Here is a 22,775-nt window from a genome sequence, read left to right on the forward strand (position 1 = left end):
AGTTTGTATTTAATCCTGGAGGCAATAAGAAGCCATTGGGGTTTACTGAGTGGAGGAAGGGTGACATGATCAGACCTGCACTTGAGGAAATTCATTTTAGCAACTGAATGGAGGATTGACTACAGTAGGGAGAGATAGGGCAGGGAGAGCCATCAGTAGGCTCTTACAATAATCCAAGAACGGTGATGAGGTCCTGTATAAGAGTGCTGGTGGTGTTAGAGGAGAGAAGGGAGTAGATTTGAGAGATGTTTCAAAGATGAAATTGATAGGCCTTGGCAAAAGATTGGATATAGGGGGTGAGAGATAGTGAGGAATCCAAGATGACTGCCTTACTCCAATCCAACCTAAAGTGACTTTTCTAAAGTGCTGGTCCAACCGTGTCACCTCCCTCAACAATAAACTCTAGTAGCTCCCTATAGCCTACAGGATGAAATATAAAATACTGTCTGGAGTTTAAAATCCTTTATAACCTAGCCCTTTCCTGCCTTTCCAGTTTTCTTATACCTTACTCTTCACCACATACTCTACTATCCAGTGACACTGGCCTGGCTGTTACAATAACAAGACTTTTGTTCTGGGCATATTTAATGGCTATTTCCCATGCCTGGAATACTTTCCCTCCTTATTTCTGCCTACTGGTTTCCTTTAATTCTCAACTAAAATCTCCTGTTCTACAGGAAGCCTTTCCCAATCACTCTCCTTTTTTTTTATTTAGGCAATTGGGGTTAAGTGACTTGCCCAGGGTCACACAGCTAGTAAGTGTCAGGTGTTTGGTATGAGGCCGGATTTGAACTCAGATCCTCCTGACTTCAGGGTTGGTGCTCTATCCACTGCACCATCTAGCTGCCTCCCCCCCCCATCACTCTTAATTCTAGTACTTTCCCTTTGTTGTTTCCTATTTATCTAGTAGATACAGCTTGTTTGTATTTATTAATTTGCATATTGTCTCCCCCATTAGACTGTTAGTTCCCTAAGAAAAGGGACTGTCCTTTCCCTCTTTTTCTATACCAAGCACTTAGCACAGTGCCTGGCACATAGTAGGTGCTTCATAAATGTTCAGTGACTAATTGATTTAAAGTCCTTCAAAATATATCTAGGGAGCTCAAATTTCCAGGAGCCAAGATGGTGGAGTAAGCCATAAACCACTGCAACTCTTCCATACTCACCTCTAAACAACTATAAAATAGAGCTCCAAAACAAATCCTGGAACAGCAGAACCAGCAAAAAGACAGAGTGAAACAATCTTTTAGCCCAAGAAATTTGGAGGACTGGCAAGAAAGGTGAAAGGGGGTGGGGCAGCTAGGTGGCGTAGTGGATAGAGCACTGGCCCTGGAGTCAGGAGGACCTGATTTCAAATCCAGCCTCAGACACATGATACTTCCTAGCTGTGTGACTCTGGGCAAGTCACTTAATCCCAGTTGCCTCACTTAAAAAAAAAAAGGTGAAAGGGGAGCACAGCCCAGGACGGGAAGCATCACAGCAAGCCAACAGTAAGCCATACCTCAGAAAACCACTGGGAGATCCTGAGCCCCAGTGTGGTAGAGCAGGAAAACACCAACACCAGGACCTCCCACATGCCTTAACATAGGCAAGGGAACAGGCAAACTCCAGCTATGAGAACCACCATGTGCCGCAGTGAAGCCTCAGGACAACAGGCAGCTTCCAGCGGCCACATCTCCACATGCTTTAGCACAGCCCACCAAACAGGTAGATGGCCAAACATTAGGGTGCCTAAGCAAATAGGCAGCTGCCTGCCAGCACCAGCCCCACTAGTTTTAGCATAACCCAGGGCAAACAGGCAGCCTCCAAAGGCCTGATCACAACCTGCTCTAGTGTGGCCACTGGGAAACACAGAAATACCCCACTGGGCTTCAGAAAACACCAAAAACCACCACAAGGACCCCAGTTCAGCACCAGGTAAGCTGCCAGACCCCTACAGCTTCCAGCAGCACCAGTCAACCCCCACCCCACACCAGAAGCACAGCAACAGACATGAGGGTCCCTGTGGGCCTGAGGGCAACATCAGTGCAGTACCAGGTAAACATCCAGGTCCTGCAGCCACTAGCACAAGAAGCCAAAGACAGTGCCCATTCCACCATGGGAGCACAGATCAGATTTAAAAGAAAAGAAAAAGGCAAAAAAAAAAGATGAGCAGAAAACAACAAAAAAAGAATCTGACTACAGAAAGTTATCATAGTGATAGGAAAGACCAAGATGCAAACTCAGAAGAAGAAAATGATGTCAAAATGCCTATGGGAAAAATCCCAAAGAAAAATGGGAAGTGGTCTCAAGCCCAGAAAGATCTCACAGAAGAGTTCAAAAAAGAGCTTAAAAATCATGTAAGAAAGATAGAAGAAAAATTGGTAAAAGAAACGAGAGTGACGCAAGGGAATAATGAAAAAAGAGTCAACAACTGAGAAAACTGCTTAAAAAGTATAACTGGCCAAATGGAAAAGGAGATACAAAAATCCACTGAAGAAAGATAGAAGAAAAATTGGTAAAAGAAACGAGAGTGACGCAAGGGAATAATGAAAAAAGAGTCAACAACTGAGAAAACTGCTTAAAAAGTATAACTGGCCAAATGGAAAAGGAGATACAAAAATCCACTGAAGAAAACAACTCCTGAAAGAGTATAACTGGCCAAATGGCAAAGAAAATACAAAAGCTAATCGAGGAAAACAACATCTTAAAAGTTAGAATTGAGCAAGTAGAAGCTAATAACTCTATGAGACATCACGAATCAATCAAATAAATTGAAAAGCATTAAAAAAAATGGAAGGAAATATAAACTACCTCAGGGGAAAAACAACCGATCTAGGGACAGCTAGGTGACGCAGTAGATATAGCACTGGCCCTGAAGAAAGGAGGACCTGTGTTCAAATCCGGCCTCTGACCAAACACTTGACACTTACTAGCTGTGTGACCCTGGGCAGGTCACTTAATCTCAATTGCACCCCCCCAAAAAAAAAGCCAACCAATCTGGAAAATAGATCCAGGAGGGACAGTGTCAGAATCCCTGAACTACTTGAAAGCCATAATCAAAAGGAGGATGTGAACAGCATCTTTCAAGGAATTATCAAGGAAAATTGCCCCAATGTCCTGGAACCAGATGGCAAAATAGGCATTGAAAGGATCCACCTATGACCTCAGGAAAGAAATCCCAAAATAAAAACCCCAAGTAACATTACAACCAAATTTCAGAATGATCAGGTCAAGGAAAAAATACAAGTGGCCAGAAAGAAAAAATTCAAATATCAGAGAATCACAATCAGGATCACACAGGACCTAGCAGCTACAACATTAAAGGATTAGAGGTCATGGAACATGATATTCTGGTGGGCAAAGGAGCTAGGACTATAACCAAGAATCACTTACCCAGCAAAATTAAGCATGACATATATCAAGGGAAAAAAATGTTCATTCAATGAAATAGGAGGATTTGAAGCCTTCATAAGGAGAAGACCAGAACTAGATCAAAAATTTTACTTCTGATATCAAAACCCAAATGAAGCATAAACAAGTAAAAAGGGAAATGAAAACAGAAGAGATTCAATAAAGCTAAACTGTTTACATCCCTACACAGGAACATGATACTTGTAATTCTTAAAAGCGTTATCACTGTGAAATATCTCATTGGAAAAACAACTGACCTGGAAAACAGATCTAGGATGGGTAATTTAAAAATTATTTGGGCTACCTGAAAGCCATGATCAAAAAAAGAGCCTTTGACATCATCTTTCAAGAAATTACCAAGGAAAAGTGCCCTGATATTCTAGAACCAGTGGGTAAATTAGAAATTGAAAGAATCCACCAATTATCTCTTGAAAGAGATCCCCAAAAGAAAACCCCTAGAAATATTATAGCCACATTCCAGAGTTCCCAGGTCAAGGAGAAAATATTGCAAGCATCCAGAAAGAAACAACTCAAGTATTGTAGAAACAAATCAGGATAATACAAGATTTGGCAGCTTCTACATTAAGGGATCAGAGGTCCTGGAATATGATATTCTGGAGGCCAAAAGACAAAGGATTACAGCCAAGAATCACCCTCCCAGCAAAACTGAGTATAATCCTTCAGTGGGAAAAATGAACATTTAGTGAAAGAGAGGACTTTCAAGCATTCTTGATGAAAAGACCAGAGCTGAATAGAAAATTTGACTTTCAAATACAAGACTCAAGAGAAGCATGAAGAGGTAAACAGGAGAGAGAAATCATAAGGGACTTACTAAGGTTGAACTGTTTACATTCCTGCATGGAAAGATAATATTTGTAACTTATGAGACCTTTGTCAGTATTAGGGTAGCTGGAAGGAAAAAAATTATATGTATATATAGAGATAGGTAGATAGATAGATAGACAGACAGACAGACAGACAGACAGATAGATAGATGGATGGATGGATAGATAGAGGGCACAGGATGAGTTGAAGATGAAAGGGTGATATCTGGAGTAAATTAAGGGGTGAGAGAGGATTATACTGAGAGGAGAAAGGGAGAGGTAGAATGGGGTAAATTATCTCACATAAAACAGACAAGAAAAGGCTTTTACAGTGGAAGGGAAGTAGGGGAAGGTGAGAAGGAATGAGTGAATCTTATTCTCATCAGATTTGGCTTAAGGAAGGAATAACATACATACTCAGTTGGGTATGGAAATCTATCTTACCCTACAGAAAAATAGGGGGGAGGGGATAAGAGAGTGGGGGGATGATAAAGGGGAGGGCAGATTGCAGAAGGGAATACTCAGAGGCAAACACTTCTGAGGAGGGACAGGGTCAAAAGAGGGAATAGAATAAACAGGGTGGCAGGTTAGGATGAAGGGAAATGTTGTTATTTTTCCATAACATGACTACTATGGAAGTGTTTTGCATGACTACACATGTGTAACTCGTATCAAGTTGCTTGCCTTCTCAATGAGGGTGGGTGGGGAGGGAGAAAGGGAGAAAATTTGGAACCCAAAGTTTTAAAAAAAAGTGTTAAAATTTTTTTTCGCATGCAATTGGGAAATAATATATACAGGCAATGGGATATAGAAATCTATCCTGCCCTATAGGAAAATAGAAGAGGAAGAGGATAAGACAAAGGGGGGTGTTGATAGAAGGGAGGGCAGATCAGGGGAAGGGGTATTCAGAATGCATGCCATCTTAGGGTGGGAGGAGGGACAAGTTGGGGAGAAAATTTGGAACTCAAAATCTTATGGAAGTGAATGTTGAAAACTGATAATAAACAATAATTAAATAAACTGAAAACAATTAAAACAAAAAAGAAATTATCAAGGAAAACTGCTCTGATATTCTAGAACCAGAGGGTAAAATAGAAATTGAAAGAATCCATCGATTATTTCTTGAAAGAGATCCCTAAAGGAAAACCACTAGGAATATTATAGCCAATTTCTAAAGTTCCCAGGTCAAGGAGAAAATATTGCAGGCAGCCACAAAGAAACAATTCAAGTATTGTGGAACCACAATCAGGATAATAAAAGATTTAGCAGCTTCTAGATTAAGAGATCAGAGGTCTTGGTATATGATATTCCGGAGGTCAAAGGAGCTAGGATTAAAACCAAGAATCACCTACCCAGCAAAACTGAGTATAATCCTTGAGTGAGAAAAATGAACATTTAGTGAAAGAGAGGACTTTCAAGCATTCTTGATGAAAAGACCAGAGCTGAATAGAAAATCTGACTTTCAAATATAAGACTCAAGAGAAGCATGAAAAAGTAAACAGGAAAGAGAAATCATAAGGGACTTACTAAAGTTGAACTGTTTACCTTCCTGCATGGAAAGATGATATTTGTAACTCATGAGACTCTTGTCAGTTTTAGGGAATATGTATAGACAGAAGGCACAGGGTGAGTTGAATATGAAGGGATGATATCTAAGAAATAAAATTAAATTAAATTAAGGGGTGAGAGAGGATTGTACTAGGAGAAGGAGAAAGGGAGAGGTAGAATGGGGTAAATTATCTCACAATAAAAGAGGGAAGAAGGGAGGGGAAGAGGGAGGAAGTAAGAGAATGAATGAATCTCATCAGATTTGGCTTAAGGAGGGAATAACATAAACATTCAACTGAGTATGGAAATTTTTCTTACCCTACAGGAAAACAGGGGGGAAAGGGATAAGAGAGGAGGGGCATGAGAGAAGGGATGGCAGATTGGGGGAGGAGGCAAAGGAAAGAATAGAATAAAATGAGGGGAAATCTAATTTTTCACAACATGGCTATTATGGAAGTGTTTTATATGACTACACACATATAACCTGTATTGAGTTGCTTTGCCTTCTCAATGAGGGTGAGTGGGGAGGAAGGAAGGGAGAAAATTTGGAACCCAGAATTTTAAAGACAAATGTTAAAAATTGTTTTTATATGCAATTTGGGAATAAGATATACAGGCAATGGGGTATAGAAATCTATCCTGCCCTACAGGAAAATAGAAGGGGAAAGGGATAAGAGGGGGGGGATGATAGAAGGGAGGGCAGATCAGGTAAGGGGTATTCAGAATGCACACCATTTTGGGGTGGGGGAGGGGAGAGATGGGGAGAAAATTTGGAACTCAAAATCTCATGGAAGTGAATGTTAAAAACTAAAAACAAATTAACTAATTATTTTTTTTGAAAGAAAGTGTATCAGTAACAGCACAGATGGATAAGAAAGAGGTGTGCAAAGGGTACAGAAGGAAGGGAGAGGTAGAACAGGATAAATTATCTCGCGTGAAGAGGCAAGAAAGACCTATTATAGTGGAGGGGAAGATGGAATGGTGGGTAATGGGCATCACTTGAACCTTAATCTCATCAGTATTTGCTCAAAGAGGGAATAATATACACAATCAGTTGAATATAGAAATCTATCTTACCTGACAGAGAAGAAGGAGGGGAAGAGATTAAGTAAAAAGGGGGACTGACATAAGGTAGCACAGATCAGGGGAAGTGGTAGACAGAAGGAAAACACTGGAGAGGTGGGAAAGGGTGAAAGGAGAGAGAGGGGTGCAACTAGGTGGCGCAGTGGATACAGCACTGGCCCTGGAGTCAGGAGGACATGGGTTCAAATCCGGCACATAACACTTACTAGCTGTGCGACTCTGGGCAAGTCACTTAACCCCAATTGCCTCACCAAAAGAAAAAAAAAGAAAAAAAGAAAGGAGAGAAAGGACAAACAGGAGGAAGAATAGGATAGAGGGAAATACACAGGTAGTAATCATAACTGTGAATGTGAATGGGATGAACTCACCCATAAAACAGAAGCAGAAAGCAGTGAAGGTCAAAAACCAGAATCCTACATTAAGTTGCTTACAAGAAACACACTTGAAGCAGCTAAAATAAAAAAAGCGGGAGTAGCAATCCTAATCTTAGACATAAGTAAAAGTAAAAAATAGACCTAATTAAAAGAGATAAGGAAGGGAACTACATCTTGCTAAAAGACAATGAAGCAATCAAATTAGAATAGCAAGGAATAGTTTACCTGTCAGATCTATGGGAAGGGGAAAAATGTGTGACCAACTAGAGATAGCATTAAAAAATGTAAAATAAATAATTCTGATCATATTAATTTTGTACGAACAAAACCAATGTAACCAAGATTAGAAGGAAAGCAGAAAGCTGCGAAACAATCTTTATAGCAAGTGTCTCTGATAAAGGCCTCATTTCTCAAATATATAGAGAACTGAGTCAAATCTGTGAGAATACAAGACATTCCACAATTGATAAATGATCAAAGGATATGAACTGGCAGTTTTCAGATAAAGAAATCAAAGCTATCTATAGGCATGTGAAGAAGTGCTCTAAATCACTTTTGATTAGAGAAATGCAAATTAAAACAACTCTGAGGTGCCACCTCACACCTATCAAATTGGCTAAAATGACAAAACAGGAAAATGATAAATGTTGGAGAGGATGTGGGAAAATTAGGACATTAATGCATTGCTGGTAGAGTTGTGAACTGACCCAATCTTTCTGGGAGAGCAATTTGGAACATGCCCAAAGGGCTGTTAAACCATGCATACCCTTTAATCCAGTAATACCACTTCTAGGTCTGTATCCCAAAGAGATCATTGGTCGGTTGTTGTCCTTTGTTCTTGAAGAAGACCAAAATGACATCACTATGCTAGAGTCAAGTTACAATGTGTCTGACTGTGGCTGATGAGACCAATATGTGCTCAGAATGTTCTACTACAGGTTGGGCATAAACAGTCCATGAACAATGTTCACATTTGGGGTAGATTCTCTAAATTTGCACATCTCGCATTACTTTTGAGCTTCTTCAATTCTGCTTTGCTCATAGAGTACAGCACTTTCTCTGATGACAGCACACCATGCTGAGTAGTCCTGTGCCAGTGTTCTCCATGTCACACAATCAATTCCAAAGTTCTTAAAAGAGACCTTAAGAGTGTCCTTGTATCGCTTCTTCTGACCACCATATGAACACTTGCCCTACGTGAGTTCTCCATAAAATAGTCTTTTTGGCAAGCATACATTTGGCACTCAAACAATGTGGCCGGCACAGTAGAGTTATACTATCTGAAACAGAATTTGAATGCTTGGCAGTTTAGTTCAAGAGAGGACCTCAGTGTCTGGTATCTTATCCTTCCAGGTAATCTTCAGAATCTTCCTAAGACAATTCAAATGGAAGCGACTCAATTTCCTGGCATGGTGCTGGTATACTGTTCAGGTTTCACAAGATACAACAATGAGGTCAGCACAATGGCTCTGTAGACCTTCAATTTGGTAGTCAGTCTAATACCTCTTCTCTCCCACACTTTCCTTCAGAGCCTCCCAAACACTGAGCTAGCTCTGGCAATGTGTATGTCAACCTCATCATCTATGTACATCCCTGGAAAGTACACTACCAAGGTAAGTGAACTTATCCTCAGCATTCTAAATTTTTCCATTTGCTGGGGAACAATGGTTCCACATATGGATGGTGTGGTGGTGGCTGATGGAACACCTGTGTTTTCTTGGTGTCGTTAGGCCAAAATTACCACAAACAACAGACAATCTATCCATAATTTGTGGCATATCAGCTTCAGACCACTCAATGCAGTCTCTGAAGCTGAGATGCAACAAAGTATGGATCCCAAAGAGATCATAAAAAGGGGGAAAGGACCTACATGTGCAAAAATATCTATAGCAGCCCTTTTCGTGTTGGCAAAATATTGGAAATTGAGGGGATGCCAATCAATTGGGGAATGGCTAAACAAGTTGTGGTATGTAATGGAATACTATTGTGCAATAAGAAATGATGAACATGGGGCAGCTAGGTGGTGCAGTGGATAAAGGAGCAGCCCTGGATTCAGGAGGACCTGAGTTCAAATCCGGTCTCAGACACATAACACATACTAGCTGTGTGACCCTGGGCAAGTCACTTAACCCCATTGCCTAGCTAAAAAAAAAAAATGATGAACATGCAGATTTCAGAAAAACCTGGAAAGACTTGTACAAACTGATGCAAAGTGAAATGAGCAGAGCCAGGAAAACATGGTATATAGTATCAGCAACACTGTGTGATGATCAGCTATGAATGACTGAGTTCTTCTCAGCAACACAATGATCCAAGACAAGTACAAAGGACTCAAAAGGAAAATGCTATCCATATCCAGATAAAGAACTAATAGACTCAGAATGCAGATCAAAGCATATTTTTCTACTTACTTTATTCTTCCACATGGTTTTATTTCCTTTTGATCTGTTTCTTCTTGCACAACTGTGATGAATATGGAAATGTTTTACATGATAGCATGTGTATAAACTATATCAAACTGCCTACCATTTTCAGAAGAGGAGAGGGGAGGGAGGGAGAAAAATCTGGAACTCAAAATCTTGTAAAAATGAATGCTAAAAATTTTTCTTAATATTTAATAAAATTTTCTTAATATTTACTGTTTCATAGTATTTCTTGGGGGAAAAATAAAATACTATTTAAATTTTTTAAATGCATATTAAAAAAAATAAGATCTTAAAGATACATATATATATACGTATGTTTGGCCTACATCTCAAGAGGGAGCCTCTGACATGAGAGTTACATACATATTGCCTTCATAATAATTTGACTGTCTTCCTCTATCTCCTCAATTGAATTGTAACATCCTGAAAGACAGTATCTTTTACTATGCCCTAAATAGGCACTCAATGATTCTAAATGTATTTTATTTTTACAAATAAGAATAAGAAAATGTTTATGATTCAGAAATATTATTCTGCTACATTCTGCTAAAACTAAGTGTCAAAGTGACCATTAAATGTTTGACACTTTGGTTCAGAGATCCCACTACTAAATCTATATACAAAGGAAGTAAAAAATAGAAAGAAGGATACTATATTTAATCAAGATATTAATAGCAACCCTTCTTTAAAGCAGCTGAGCACTGTAAAAAAATTAAGTTCCTATTATTTGGGGAATGGCTTAAAAAACTGCAGTTGTATACATATAAATACCACAGGAATATTATTATGCTTTAAAATGAACAGAATTCAGAGAAACATGGGAAGATTTGAATGAATTGATATATGTAGCACAAATAAAAGCAGAAACAGGAAAAAATATACACAATGATTAAAAGAATGTTAATAAAAACAACAAAAAAATGAAACCAAAAGCTTGGTAATTATAATAACATATCCTGGGCCCAGAGAAGAAATGAGAAAATACTTCTTCCTTTCCTTAGAGAGATGGGAGAGTATGGGTGTGGAATATTATATGTGCTATTACATGCATTTTAACCATTATTTTTTCTTTGTGAAATGGTAAGCTCCATTCAGAAATGACATACGTAAAAACTTAAAAGGCATCAATAAAACTTTGCAGTAAAAAAAATTAAGCATTTTACATATAGCACAGATAATAAATTTGGATTAAAAGCCTATGATGTGGTGGAAAGAAAACTGTATCCTAATACAATCCTATATAATATAAAAATATAATCCTAATTCAGAAAAATTAGTTTCTAGTTTTAGCTCTACTACTAAATAGGTATCTGACTTTGGCCAAGTCATTTCAGCTCTCTGAAACTCAGTCTCATTATCTTCAAAATAAGGGTGTTGAATTATATAATATTATAATTAATATAATATAATATATAATATAATATGATATAATATAATATAAATAATTATACAATAACCTCTATTGTCCATTCTAGCTCTATGACTGTGAAATAAATTTCTTGAAAACAGAATCAAGATGCCAGGTCTGTGCCTTCCCCTCATATTCTCTTTTTCTTTTTCTTTTTTTGCAAGGTAATGGGGTGAAGTGACTTGCCCAGGGTCACAAAGCTAGTAAGTATCAAGTGTCTGAGGCCACATTTGAACTCAGGTCTTCCTGAATCCAGGAATGGTGCTCTATCCACTGCACCATCTAGCTGCTCCTCCCCTCACAGTCTCTAAAGTGCTCAGTGGCTTTGTGCTCTTTCCCAATCAAAATTTATCTCAGGTTTTGAACTTGAGATTTAACCGAAATTAATTTATACTAAGTGATTGGAAATAACTTACAAAGTGTGGGTGGGCAGTGGCTGTTATAGGGTAAGACATGTAATACCTGCTAATAGGGATCTGATTCTTAGGCTCCTCTGAAAGGCAGGTGGAATCTTGGAGCCCTGCTTATAGGTGCTGCTGCCATCGTTAATTTTCCTCTCTCCATTGGTTTTAGCAAACTCATTTTCTGCAGGAAGGGCAGTGAGCCCGGCAGTTAACCCATCTCCAACTTTATAAGTGCTAAGATTTCAGGAAAATCAAAAGAAGATCATAAGAAAAAACTTAAAGATACTTTACCTAAAGGGATAAAACCTATAATAGTATTTCAGGCCACAGCTAACAGATGGAAAAAGGGTTTTGTTTGTTTTTGTATTATACTGTGTTTTGATGAAGGGCAGGAGGGGTCTGAGGTCCTGGTTCTTCTGAAATCACACCCAACATTTTACCAGTAACTATCCAAGCACCACTCTCTCCTCATAATGAATAACTAAGAACTGACAATTTTTATTTTACATACTCACATGCAAAATATTTGTAATTATTATGTAATAGGGATAGTGCATGCAGAGCTGCCCCACTTAGACACTTTGCTTACAGCTGACTACGCATGGCTCAGCACTTCAAAGGACTTGACACTTGGATCAGAAGCTTTAAGTGATCCCTTGGAACTCCCCTTTGCATGGTGGCAGCAGCAGGGAACAGGGTGACTTGTCATTTTAAAAGGACAGAAAGCTTCTGTTACTCTCTTTCTGAGTCTAGAATATGTGGCAAGTAGTAGTTCTCCTCCCATGGGTTTTCTACAAAGAGTAGGGAAGGGGTGGAACTTTTCCCCTCATGCCAGACATGTGGCATCTGCCACACACAAGGTGCATAAGGGCTCGGCTAGGGAAATTGTGCCTGACCCTTGAGGCCCCCCGGATGCCTTGATCACTTTGCGTTTCCTGACTGTAGAGGACTGAATAGTGATCCTGAAATTTCCATGTCCAATTTTGAAGTCAATTTTGTGTGTTCAAGAAGTTAGAGATTCTGAGTTCCTGAACAGACTGACAGCAGAGAGAGTTTCTGTATTGGAAAGGATAGCACTGACAGGAAAAGAAGCTCAGTCCCAAACCTGTATTGCCAAAAAACTATATTCTCTAGAGGGAATTTGTTAGACAATGCAGAACAAGGTGATATTCAAAATGTCTATTTGACAGTCCTACAAAGTACATCAAATTTTAGTATTGACCTTGAAGAAGAATATAGTTATATTATTATTTTATCCTAGTATCATCTTTCTATTAAGTATTTCTTTTGTGCATATGAAATAAATAACTGCCCCTTTTCTGATTCATACTGTATATTGTATACCTTTCAACTCACATTTTACAGACAGCCTAGACATGAACCAAAATCTAAGCTTCAAGATATTTTTCCCTGGGGCACCATGAGCGCAATGACCATGACCACAATAAGCCCAAAAGTCTGAGAAGACTGATCCTTATTTTAGGTGGTCATGCTCCCTCAAGCCTGAAGCTGGTTTCCATAGGCAAGGGTCCACAGCACAGGGGACTCTTAAGAGAGAGAGTGCATACAACCCCAACTCCTTGGATCCAGCAACATTTTATAGTCATTACGATTGTTATATTTCATTTAAGCACGCCTCTCAGATCCTCATCCCCTCACTTTGAAAAGTCTTTCAGTTTCCTTCACCTCTCTGTGTCTTGATTTCCTTATCTAAAAAATAAGGGGCCTAGACTATATGACAGGAGGCCTCTTCCAGCACTAAATTTGTGATCCTATGAAAGTGATTTGGGGTCACAGAGTTAATAAGTGGTTGAGCTAGGTCTTCCAAGTACTACACTCTTTCCACATTATGTTATACTAGACACATAACCTACCAACAGGTGAAAAACTAGCAGGGGAAATGAAATGACATTGCCATCTAGTAGATGATCAAGTGGAAACTAAGCTGGGGAATATAAAACTTTCATTGAGGTACAAAATTCTTTTTTAACCAAAAGTATTCAATGAGGCATTTTCTTCTTTTAGGGACTTACCTTACCACTCTCATCAAATTTTCCAACTTTGGAAAACCATTCTTGGGAGCAGAACCAGGTAGGCATGATCACTGTTGGTCCATAAGAAGTAAACACCTATGAAACATCGTTAACATTAAGAGAATGAAGGAGTTTCATTATATAAATATATGAATATATGTATGTGTGTGTATATATATATACACATATACACATATGTGTATATATATATACACACACACATCCACACACACATATATATTCATATAGAGACTATCAGTCAATCAACAAGCATTTGTTTCGTATGTTATGGGCCAGGTACTGAGGACATGAAGACAAAAATGAAATTTATTTGCTCTCAAGAAGCTTACATTCAAACGGGTAGTATGATTAGCATCCATTTCTTTCATGACCATTTCAGAAAAGAATAAGTGAATTTTAACTGCTCTTTAAGAAGAGTAGAGCTAGAAAGGATTTTAGAGTGATTCCAATCCCTTTCATTTTACTTATATAAGCTACATAGCATTTTGTAAATGTGAACATGAGAAACTGAAGTCCAGAAAGGTATGTCATTTGCTCAGAGGCACAGAGAAAGTTAGTGGCAGGGTGGGAACTAAAGACTACATCACAAGCAACTTTTCAAATGATAATAATAATTCCAATTTTAAGAAGCATGTAAGCATATAAGAAACATATAGGGACTAGACCTGGTACTGGTATAAAGAACTCCTAGGTAAGGGAACTTTATCAATGTAGGGTGGCATCTTCTCTTTTATTTACAGTCTTAGCTGCCTAGAGCATTGAGAGATTAAGCTTGCTCAGGGCCACACAGCTAGTATGTGTCCAAGGGTGAACTTAAAGTCTTCCTTGTTTCAGGGTCAGCTCTCTATACACTACACCATACTGCACTCCAGTGCAAGCACAGTTCAGGCTGCATGAAATCCCTTTTAAATGATGGGTGCAAAAAAACAAAAAAAGAATCAATAAACCTTTTTGAAAATTACAGAAAGAAAATTTGGGAAAAGAAAAATACACATAATCCTTACATTCAGAATCCCTTACATTCAGTATCAAAAACTAGCTTAAAAAAACTTTAAAAGGAAGAAAAACGCTGTGGCAAGCAATGTGAATATAACCACTCATTGTCTATCTTTCAAATCACAACCACTTCTACAAGGAATAAATACCAATATGGCCAGAAATTATACATAATAATGTTTTCTGCTTTAAACATCTCAACCCAAATCAAATAGTAATAAGAATTTCCAGATATACAACTATTATGAAGTAAATAAAATATTCATTCAAAAAAAGGCTTATAGTATACCTAGCAGTATCACAGGGTAAGCAGCAAGAGATCTCAAGAAAATCTTTTGCAAACCTTGAAAAGATCCTTTCAGAAAAATAACTCCAGTGTTTTGGATATCTTGATGTGTCAATTTCCTTCTATATTCTCCACAATGTCTTTTGTCAACTGTTGTCACTTGATTCTATTTTTCCTTCCTTCGCCTATATCAGTTAACAAATACTCATCGAGGTCCCAAAACTTAGAAACACATCTGATTGGTCACCAAGTCCTACTCAATGTTACTCAAATTTGGCCCCTGTTTTGCCATCACCCTACTCCTATCACTTCATATCTGGATTATTAAAATTCTAATAAAACACGAGAGGAAGAGTGGCATAGTAGATACTGAAGCAGCTTTTGAGGCAGGAAGATCTTGATTCAAGTACAATCTATAACCTTGGGCAAGTCACTTAACCTCTCAGTGCCCCAAGCAATTCTTTAAATTAAATAAGCTGCAAGGTCCCTATCTTCTACTAGTTGGTATCCCCCAGTGCTGAGTATACACTTTTTAGAAAATAAGCATGTATTAAACATCTACTGTGTATATGCCAAGCACTATGCTAAAGACATTACAACATTAAGTGTGCAATAGACTTTATTAACTCCCTGCTCAAGACTTACTCATGTAGGTAGCCTGTCTGAATCACACTCCACAACAATTAATTCAGAGTAATTTCCCTTATTCCAAATTCCTTTTGCATATACTTTTCATCCCACTCCTCATACATCATAGCATTTAGAGGATGGTAAGGGACTTCAGAGACCTCCTTATTTTACAGATGAGGAAACTGAGGCCCAAGAGTAAGAACCAGTTATCTGGCGTAGGTTTTCTAACTCTAAATCTGATTCTCTCATTGTCTCCCTAATTACATTCATTCAATAAGCATTAAAGGACTTCACTTTCTTAAGATCCAATAGAGAAGACAAAGACAGATGGACATACATAGAAGGTATTCAATAAAATACTTTTTTTGGATTCAACTGCACTGAGTAGTTCTTCTAATTGTAAAAGGGATCAAACCACTATCTTTTTAAAAACTGAGCAGATCTCCTCACCTCTAATGTCATCAGAAAAATTCAAAAAACATTTGTCAAATGCTTCTTATGTACAAAATATTGTGCTAAGTGCTGTGAGAAATATAAAGTTTATATAAAAGGTAGCTGGTCTTATGAAATTTATAATTTAATAGGTAGATATGAAGTATACACAAATAACTACAGAACAAAGTAATACATGTTTTCTGGAATCCATGGACCTCCAAGCGTCTGTGGATAGACTTCAGGATTGAGGGGAAAAGGGGAAAACTTGAATGGAAAAAATTTCATATTAATTTTCACTAACTGCTAATTGAAAATTACTATTTTAATTATGAATTTAAAAAGAAATATTATTCTGAGAATAGGTCCATATGTTTCACCAGAATTTTAAAGGGGTTCCCAACACTAAAAAGGCTGGGGAGCCCCTGAGCATGAGCCAGAGACAGTTTCAAAATTCAATTCAATAAATATTTATTAAACGCCTACAGTGACAGGCCCTGGGCTGCTAGGGATACAAAAAGGGGCTTACAATATAATGGAGGAGATAACATGCAAACAAATATATACAACAAATCAAGCTACACACAGGATAAATAGGAAATAATTGAAAGAAGGAAAGCACTGGAATTAAGAGGGGTTAGGGAAAATTTTCTGTAGAAAGTGGGATTTTAGTTGGGGCTTCAAGGAAGCCAGGAAGGTCAGTAGTCAGAGCAAAGGAGGGAGAGCATTACCAGCATGGACAATAGCCACAGAAAATGCTTGGAGCTGAAGGTGGAGTTTCTTGTTCATGGAACAGCCAGAAGACCAGCATTACTGGATCAAAGAATACATGTTGGGGAGTAAAGTGTAAGAAGACTGGAAAGGTAAGAGGGGACTAGGTTATGAAGGGCCTTGAATGACAAAAGAGATCATTTTGTCCTGGAGGCAATAGGAAGCCACTGGAGTTTAATGAGTAGGGAGGTGACATGATCAGACCTGCATTTAAGGAAAATCATTTTAGTGGCTGAATGAAGGATGGATTGGAGTAGGGAGACACTTGAGGCAGGCAAACCCCTCAGCAGGACATTGCAATAACCCAAGCAAGAGGTGATGAGGGCCTGAGGTAGCAGTATTAGAGGAGAGAAGAGGGCATATTCAAGAAATGTCGCAAAAGTGAAATTGACAGGGCTTGGCAACAGTTTGGATATGGGCACAGTTAGCATTCAAGTCATCAGGAACTAGAAGATGGTTTTGTGGAAACAGATTTGTCTTTCCTAGATCTGATACCCTATAACTAAATTTTTCTCTCTTGCTCTTTCTTTTCAGTGTAAAATCCTTTTGATTTTATTTACAAGACTCTAGTTACATACATTTTTACTTAGGCATTCCACTCCAGCCAGGAGGCACTCATTCCTATACTTTAAGCCATGTTTAGAAACCTAAAACTCCTTCTTAGATACCATCTTCTTACCTAACTGTTCATATCCCCAAATTCTACATATATACCCTCTAAGGTTTTAAATTTCTTACTTAAGACTTCATAATATTTAGAAAAGCTTTCTAAATTAATTGCAGCACTATGATTTTTTGCATATGTAAATCACAAAAAGTGGAATTCAGTAGCAGGCCTGACAGGTCAAAAGGGTCAAAGGAGCAAAGAAAACACTGTGTTCTATGAACAAAGCAGAATTGCAGTAGTTCAAAAGAAACATGAGAAGAGCAAATTTAGAGACATCTCTACTCCAGATCTTCATCGGACTATTTGTGACCGACCTGTGGTAGAGCTGTCCAAGCTTATATTGGTCTGATCAGCCATAGTCAGACACACTGTACCTTGACTCCAACATAGTAATGTCATTTTGGTCCTCTTTGAGAATGAAAGACAACAACCAGGAAGGACAACCAACCAACCAACTCTATGATCTCCAAAGGAATAATATTCTTTTTTAAAATGCCAGAAAGTTTCAAAGTCAAAACAAAGAAGTAAAGCTACATAAAGGAGCATAGGAAATATTGACCTGTTAAAAGGTTGAAGGATGACAGATCATGCTTACATGAGAAATGGTGGAAGGCAGAATTCTTATTTTATCAATCTAATATGAGGAATACAGTGATGTAACTGAATTAAAGGGTACTGACAGGTGAAGCCATCAGACTAAAAAAATTAAAGGTTCTTGGGCAGAGTGGAAACATCATGAAAATGATGTTTTATGAAGATTAAACTGATAACAGGTATACATGTTATGCACCCATCTAGACCTGTAACTGCTTTCCCAGTTACATATCTATATCTATCTATCTATCTATCTATCTATCTATCTATCTATCTATCTATCTATCTATCCATCTACATCTAGACCTATAACTGCCCACTCCATTCTGGTCACCATATTAGTTCAGGATATACTGTGTGGACACACTGGAATATTGTTATCTATCTTCTTGTCCCTACCAAGTCACTCATCATCTTAAATCTGTCTTCTTAAATTCACTATAAATGGACAAAGTCTGAAAATGTTTTAAATATTTATTACTAATTATGACATAGTAATATTACCCTATGTCCAAAGCAGAGCAAGAAAACAATCAAATTCATCAGTCTTTGAGAAACAGTAACTTATCTGAACTAAATCACATAAGTCCAGACAAGTAATAAATATACCTATATGGAGAAATGAGCCAATTCAACAGTTATTATTAAGTGTTTTAAATTACACACACACATCCCAAATAGATCTTCAGGACCTGACCTGGATAACTTCACCACTCCCTGGATACTACTGTTCTTTATGTGTTAACTCTCCCTATTAGAATGTACAAGCACTTAGAACTAAATGGAGGCAGATACCTACATTCCACATACCTACTGCAGCAAAAACCTGTAATTCACACCAGACCAAATAATGATCAAGAAATCCAATGAGAAACTACAGTGATTTTTACCCCAGAACAGCCCAAGATAAGCCAGGACTGCATGCAAAAGGAAAGGGAACTGCCATAATAGTCAGGCAGGCTAAGAAAAGCAAAAGGCCACAGACACATATAGCCTGCAAGATTGTCAGGAGAAAGCAAGAGTGTGGGGCTGATATAACCAACAAGATGGAAGACTAGACACTTTTTCCAGTTCTTACAAACTCTCAAAACTTTTCCTAAATAAGAATGAAAAGATAAAGAATTAATGCTGTCTCTACAGGTTAAGACACAAAGAAACCGAACTCAATGAATTAACAGCAGAGAAGGCTAGTACCTAACACACACTCAGCATCCTCTCCCCCATCAGCCCCTACCTTGCACAACAGTACCCAATGACTTACACCCTGGAATTCACTAAGCAATTCTATTGCTGCTGCTATCTACCAACAATTCTCCCGACTTCACCCCACCGTTCTGTGACAACAAGCAACAGAACTCTACTTTCACCCCCAGCCTGCATCCCAGTGAGAGGAGGAGGGAGGGGCAAAAGAAAGCAAGAAGAGCTTGCCCTGCATAGAGTGACAGTACATGCCATCATATAAAACAGTGCTGAGCTAGATTAAGCTTTTATATAACCTGTTCTAAATTACCAATTTTCCTTGCCAATATTGCTTCCCTAGCTTTTTCCATTCTGTATTTTTTGTTTCATTTCTCCTAGCTATTTCTGTAGTCTCTGTAGCCAGCACATTTCTTTCTCTGAGGTTTTACTAGGACTTTTTGTAGGGCTGCTATTTTCTTCAGGGTTTATCCCTTGGGCATCTCTCAAATCAATGTATTTCCTCATGGTGTCCAGTTTTCCTTGGTTTGTTCATGTCATCTACCTAAGTATCTAATTTGAGGAGTCTGAGTTTGTGTCAAACTCTGAATATGAAAGACGTGGGCAAGGTCTGCCTGGTTCTGAATATAGTGACTGCTCTGATGCTGGGCTCTGGTGGGGTTCATGTTGTCCAAAGATTACAGGACCTTTCCCTACTATAGACTCTTCCTGGGGTTCCTCCCTTCTGCTGCTGGGCTCAGGGTCTCCTCCAAGCCTCCAGTCTTCAGAAACTATTCAGGTTGGATTTTGCCTATGACTTTTCTCCCACAGCTAGGCTAGGGCCACTAGTATCTTTTTGGACCTGCTCCAAACACCCTGAGGTTTCTCTCTTGCTGGGTTCTTACAGCCATGGGCTTAGGGAAGGCTCTGATTAGGTTGACCTTGGTCACTAATTCAGGCAGGTCACAGGTTGAAACAGGCAGTGCTTCTACTCAGGTGAAACACATCATAGTTGCTCTCTCTGGTTGGGCTCCTGGAGCCATGGGCCTTGAAGGAGGACTGGATCGGGCTTAAGTTAAGGCAAAGAAGTTTAATGCCTCCAGGAGCCACCTGGGTTCTGTCCTTTGTACTGAGCCCTCAATCTACCCTGGCTTGTCCATTCCAGAATTTCTGCAAGACTCTGAGCATTCCTCTGTGGATTCCTGGGTTGGGTAAGGGAGTCAAGAGATGATTCTTTCTACTCTTACCAGAATGGTGAATCTCTAATTCCAGATGGAATGCTTTTTGGAGGATCAGGGATTTCTCACCTGGTCTTACCAAGAGCTTCTTACCTATAAAATCACAGATCAGATAAAAAAAAATTACCACGGTTATTATAAAACAAAGTGAAATCTAAATATGGATGCTTTTTGTTATTTCTATATCATATCAATGTTTATGTCCAGGTCTATACCTGGATAAATATAGATTATAGAACTGAACTGTAAAATTTCAGAGTCACATAAAATGTGAACTACACAAAGCTCCCCACTTCTGGATACTGTATTAATTCAACAATGACTAATAAAAATCTGCATTTCCTGTCTCCATTCTTTTGCACTGGACACCCCTTATGCCTGGAATGCCCTTGCTCATTTCTGCCTCACAAAATCTCTCACTTATTTCAAAAATCCAGCTCAAACAACACTTTCAGATCCCCCCATATGGCATCATTCTCCATGTATTTAATGAACCTCTATTCTGTAAATATTTGCTCTTCATATAATAATATGTGTATATGCTATGTCCACCAATAGAATATTACCTCTTTTGAGAGTAGGGATTGTTTCATGTTTTGTATCCCTAGTATCTAACATAATGCTAGCACACAGTACGTATTAAACATGCTTGTTTATTGATTTCCACTCACTTTAATTGCTTATCAATGGCTTCTAGTCATGTCTGAATACACAAAAATAAAAGCCTTTTCTTTTACAGTCTTCTCAACTTGTCCTCTCTCCTTCATAATACCTTGTATCTTTCTCTTGCCTTCACTTCTTTGTCTTAAAACAATAAAGAAGTCACTATAACCAAAGAAACACTTGGAAGTGGCAAAAGATAAGCATTTCACCACCTCCTGCAGACCCTTAAATTTCAAAGTAAAGGAGTCACTTCCACCGGAGGGTGCCACCTTCTCAACACTTCTTTTAACCCCTCAACCCTTCAAAGTATATATAGAATTAGGACACAGCTAGGGTATCACCTAGCAATGCATTTTAAGGCATAGTTTCTAGCACACTATCTACTACCAAGGACTACCTGCATAGATAAATAAAAAAGATAAAATGCTAAATACCTGAGTGATAAGTTGTTTAGATGTTAGATTATTGATCCAACGAGTATAGCGCTCAGTTGAGTTCGGGGGTTCTCTCTTCACTTGGCATCCTATAATCTATATTTTAAATGGAATTGAACAAAAGAAAGTACATAGTTTGTGTATGCTAAATCATATACAGATAGCAAAATATTTTAAATTAAAATCAGTATGAAGAAATATTCTCAGGCTTTCCAAAGTTCTGTGATATTTCTCTGCTTGATGTCATAACATAAAGAATGCAGCAGCTTCTGAATTTTATGGTTCACTAATAATAATTTTATTATTTATGAACTTTTTATTTATTAATACTCATTAATAAATAATCTAAATGTATGCATTTTTCAATGGCTTCTTATTAATATAATTTTTACATTTGGTGCTCTGCTAAGATTTTAAATCTATTAAAAAAAAAAAACCAAACACACATTAAGACTGCAACAGAAAGGAGTCAATTTTTACCAGATCCTCAAACCAACCCCCTGAGACCCACTGGGGTACTATAATTATAAGATCAACAGACACAATAGGTGTAGGTTTTTATTTGTTTGTCTGTTTATTCATTCATTCATTCATTCATTCATTCATTTATTCATTCATTTATTGATTGATTGATTGATTGATTTATGTAGTTCTTATTATCCAAGATGACATTTATTATGAAGTCTTTACTGTAATAAAAAGCTGTCACATATAAATTCAAATTAACAAGCTTTACTTGAACAGTTGTAATTTTCTAGTTCCTTCCAAGAAATTTTCAGTAATATATCCTGTGAATACCTAAAAGAATATAAAAAATCTCAGTTCCAAGTACCACTGATATTACAAAAAGTTGGCATACCTTCATGGTTCATAATTCTAAATAACTTCCCATTTTTTTCCATAAAAGGACAGATTAGTTTATTATTGTTGAAAAATAAAGTTCCTTCTTTTCACTGAGAGTTCCCCCTTGTCCATTCCTCCTCATCTCATAGCACCTTCTGCCACTCTCTTTCACCTCTATTTCGTATGAACAAATAGTTGCTCCTTGCCAGGCACACTCCTCTATGTATGTAAGTGATTCCATTCCATTTCTTCTTTTCTAAGAGATGACCCCCTTTAATATCTCCACTGTTTTCAATCTCTCCCTATCTCCTTGCTGCTTCATTAGTTCCTGTAAACACACCCATGTCTCCTCCATCCTCAAAAAACTCTTGACTTGATCCATCCATCTCCACTAGCTATCATCCTATATATCTCCTCCCTTTTGCTGCTAAAGTCTTCAAGAAGGCCATTTCCTTTCCTCTAAGTCTCTCAAATCTTTCCAGTTCAGCTTCCAACTTCATCATTCAACAAAAACTGTTCTTCCAAGTTGCC

General features: G+C 38.1%; 1 protein-coding gene across 1 annotated transcript in view; it reads right to left on the minus strand.

Annotated features, from left to right (window-relative positions):
* The window catches only part of QTGAL (queuosine-tRNA galactosyltransferase), a 91,530-nt gene that overhangs the window by 37,977 nt on the left and 30,778 nt on the right, over positions 1 to 22,775 (minus strand). Inside the window, 2 exon segments of the mRNA XM_020987532.2 lie at positions 13,494 to 13,589; positions 21,402 to 21,497. Coding sequence (XP_020843191.1) covers positions 13,494 to 13,589; positions 21,402 to 21,497 — 192 coding nt within the window.

This window comes from Phascolarctos cinereus, unplaced genomic scaffold (assembly GCF_003287225.1).
Source record: "Phascolarctos cinereus isolate Bilbo 61053 unplaced genomic scaffold, phaCin_HiC Scaffold_5;HRSCAF=322, whole genome shotgun sequence".
Taxonomy (NCBI): domain Eukaryota; kingdom Metazoa; phylum Chordata; class Mammalia; order Diprotodontia; family Phascolarctidae; genus Phascolarctos; species Phascolarctos cinereus.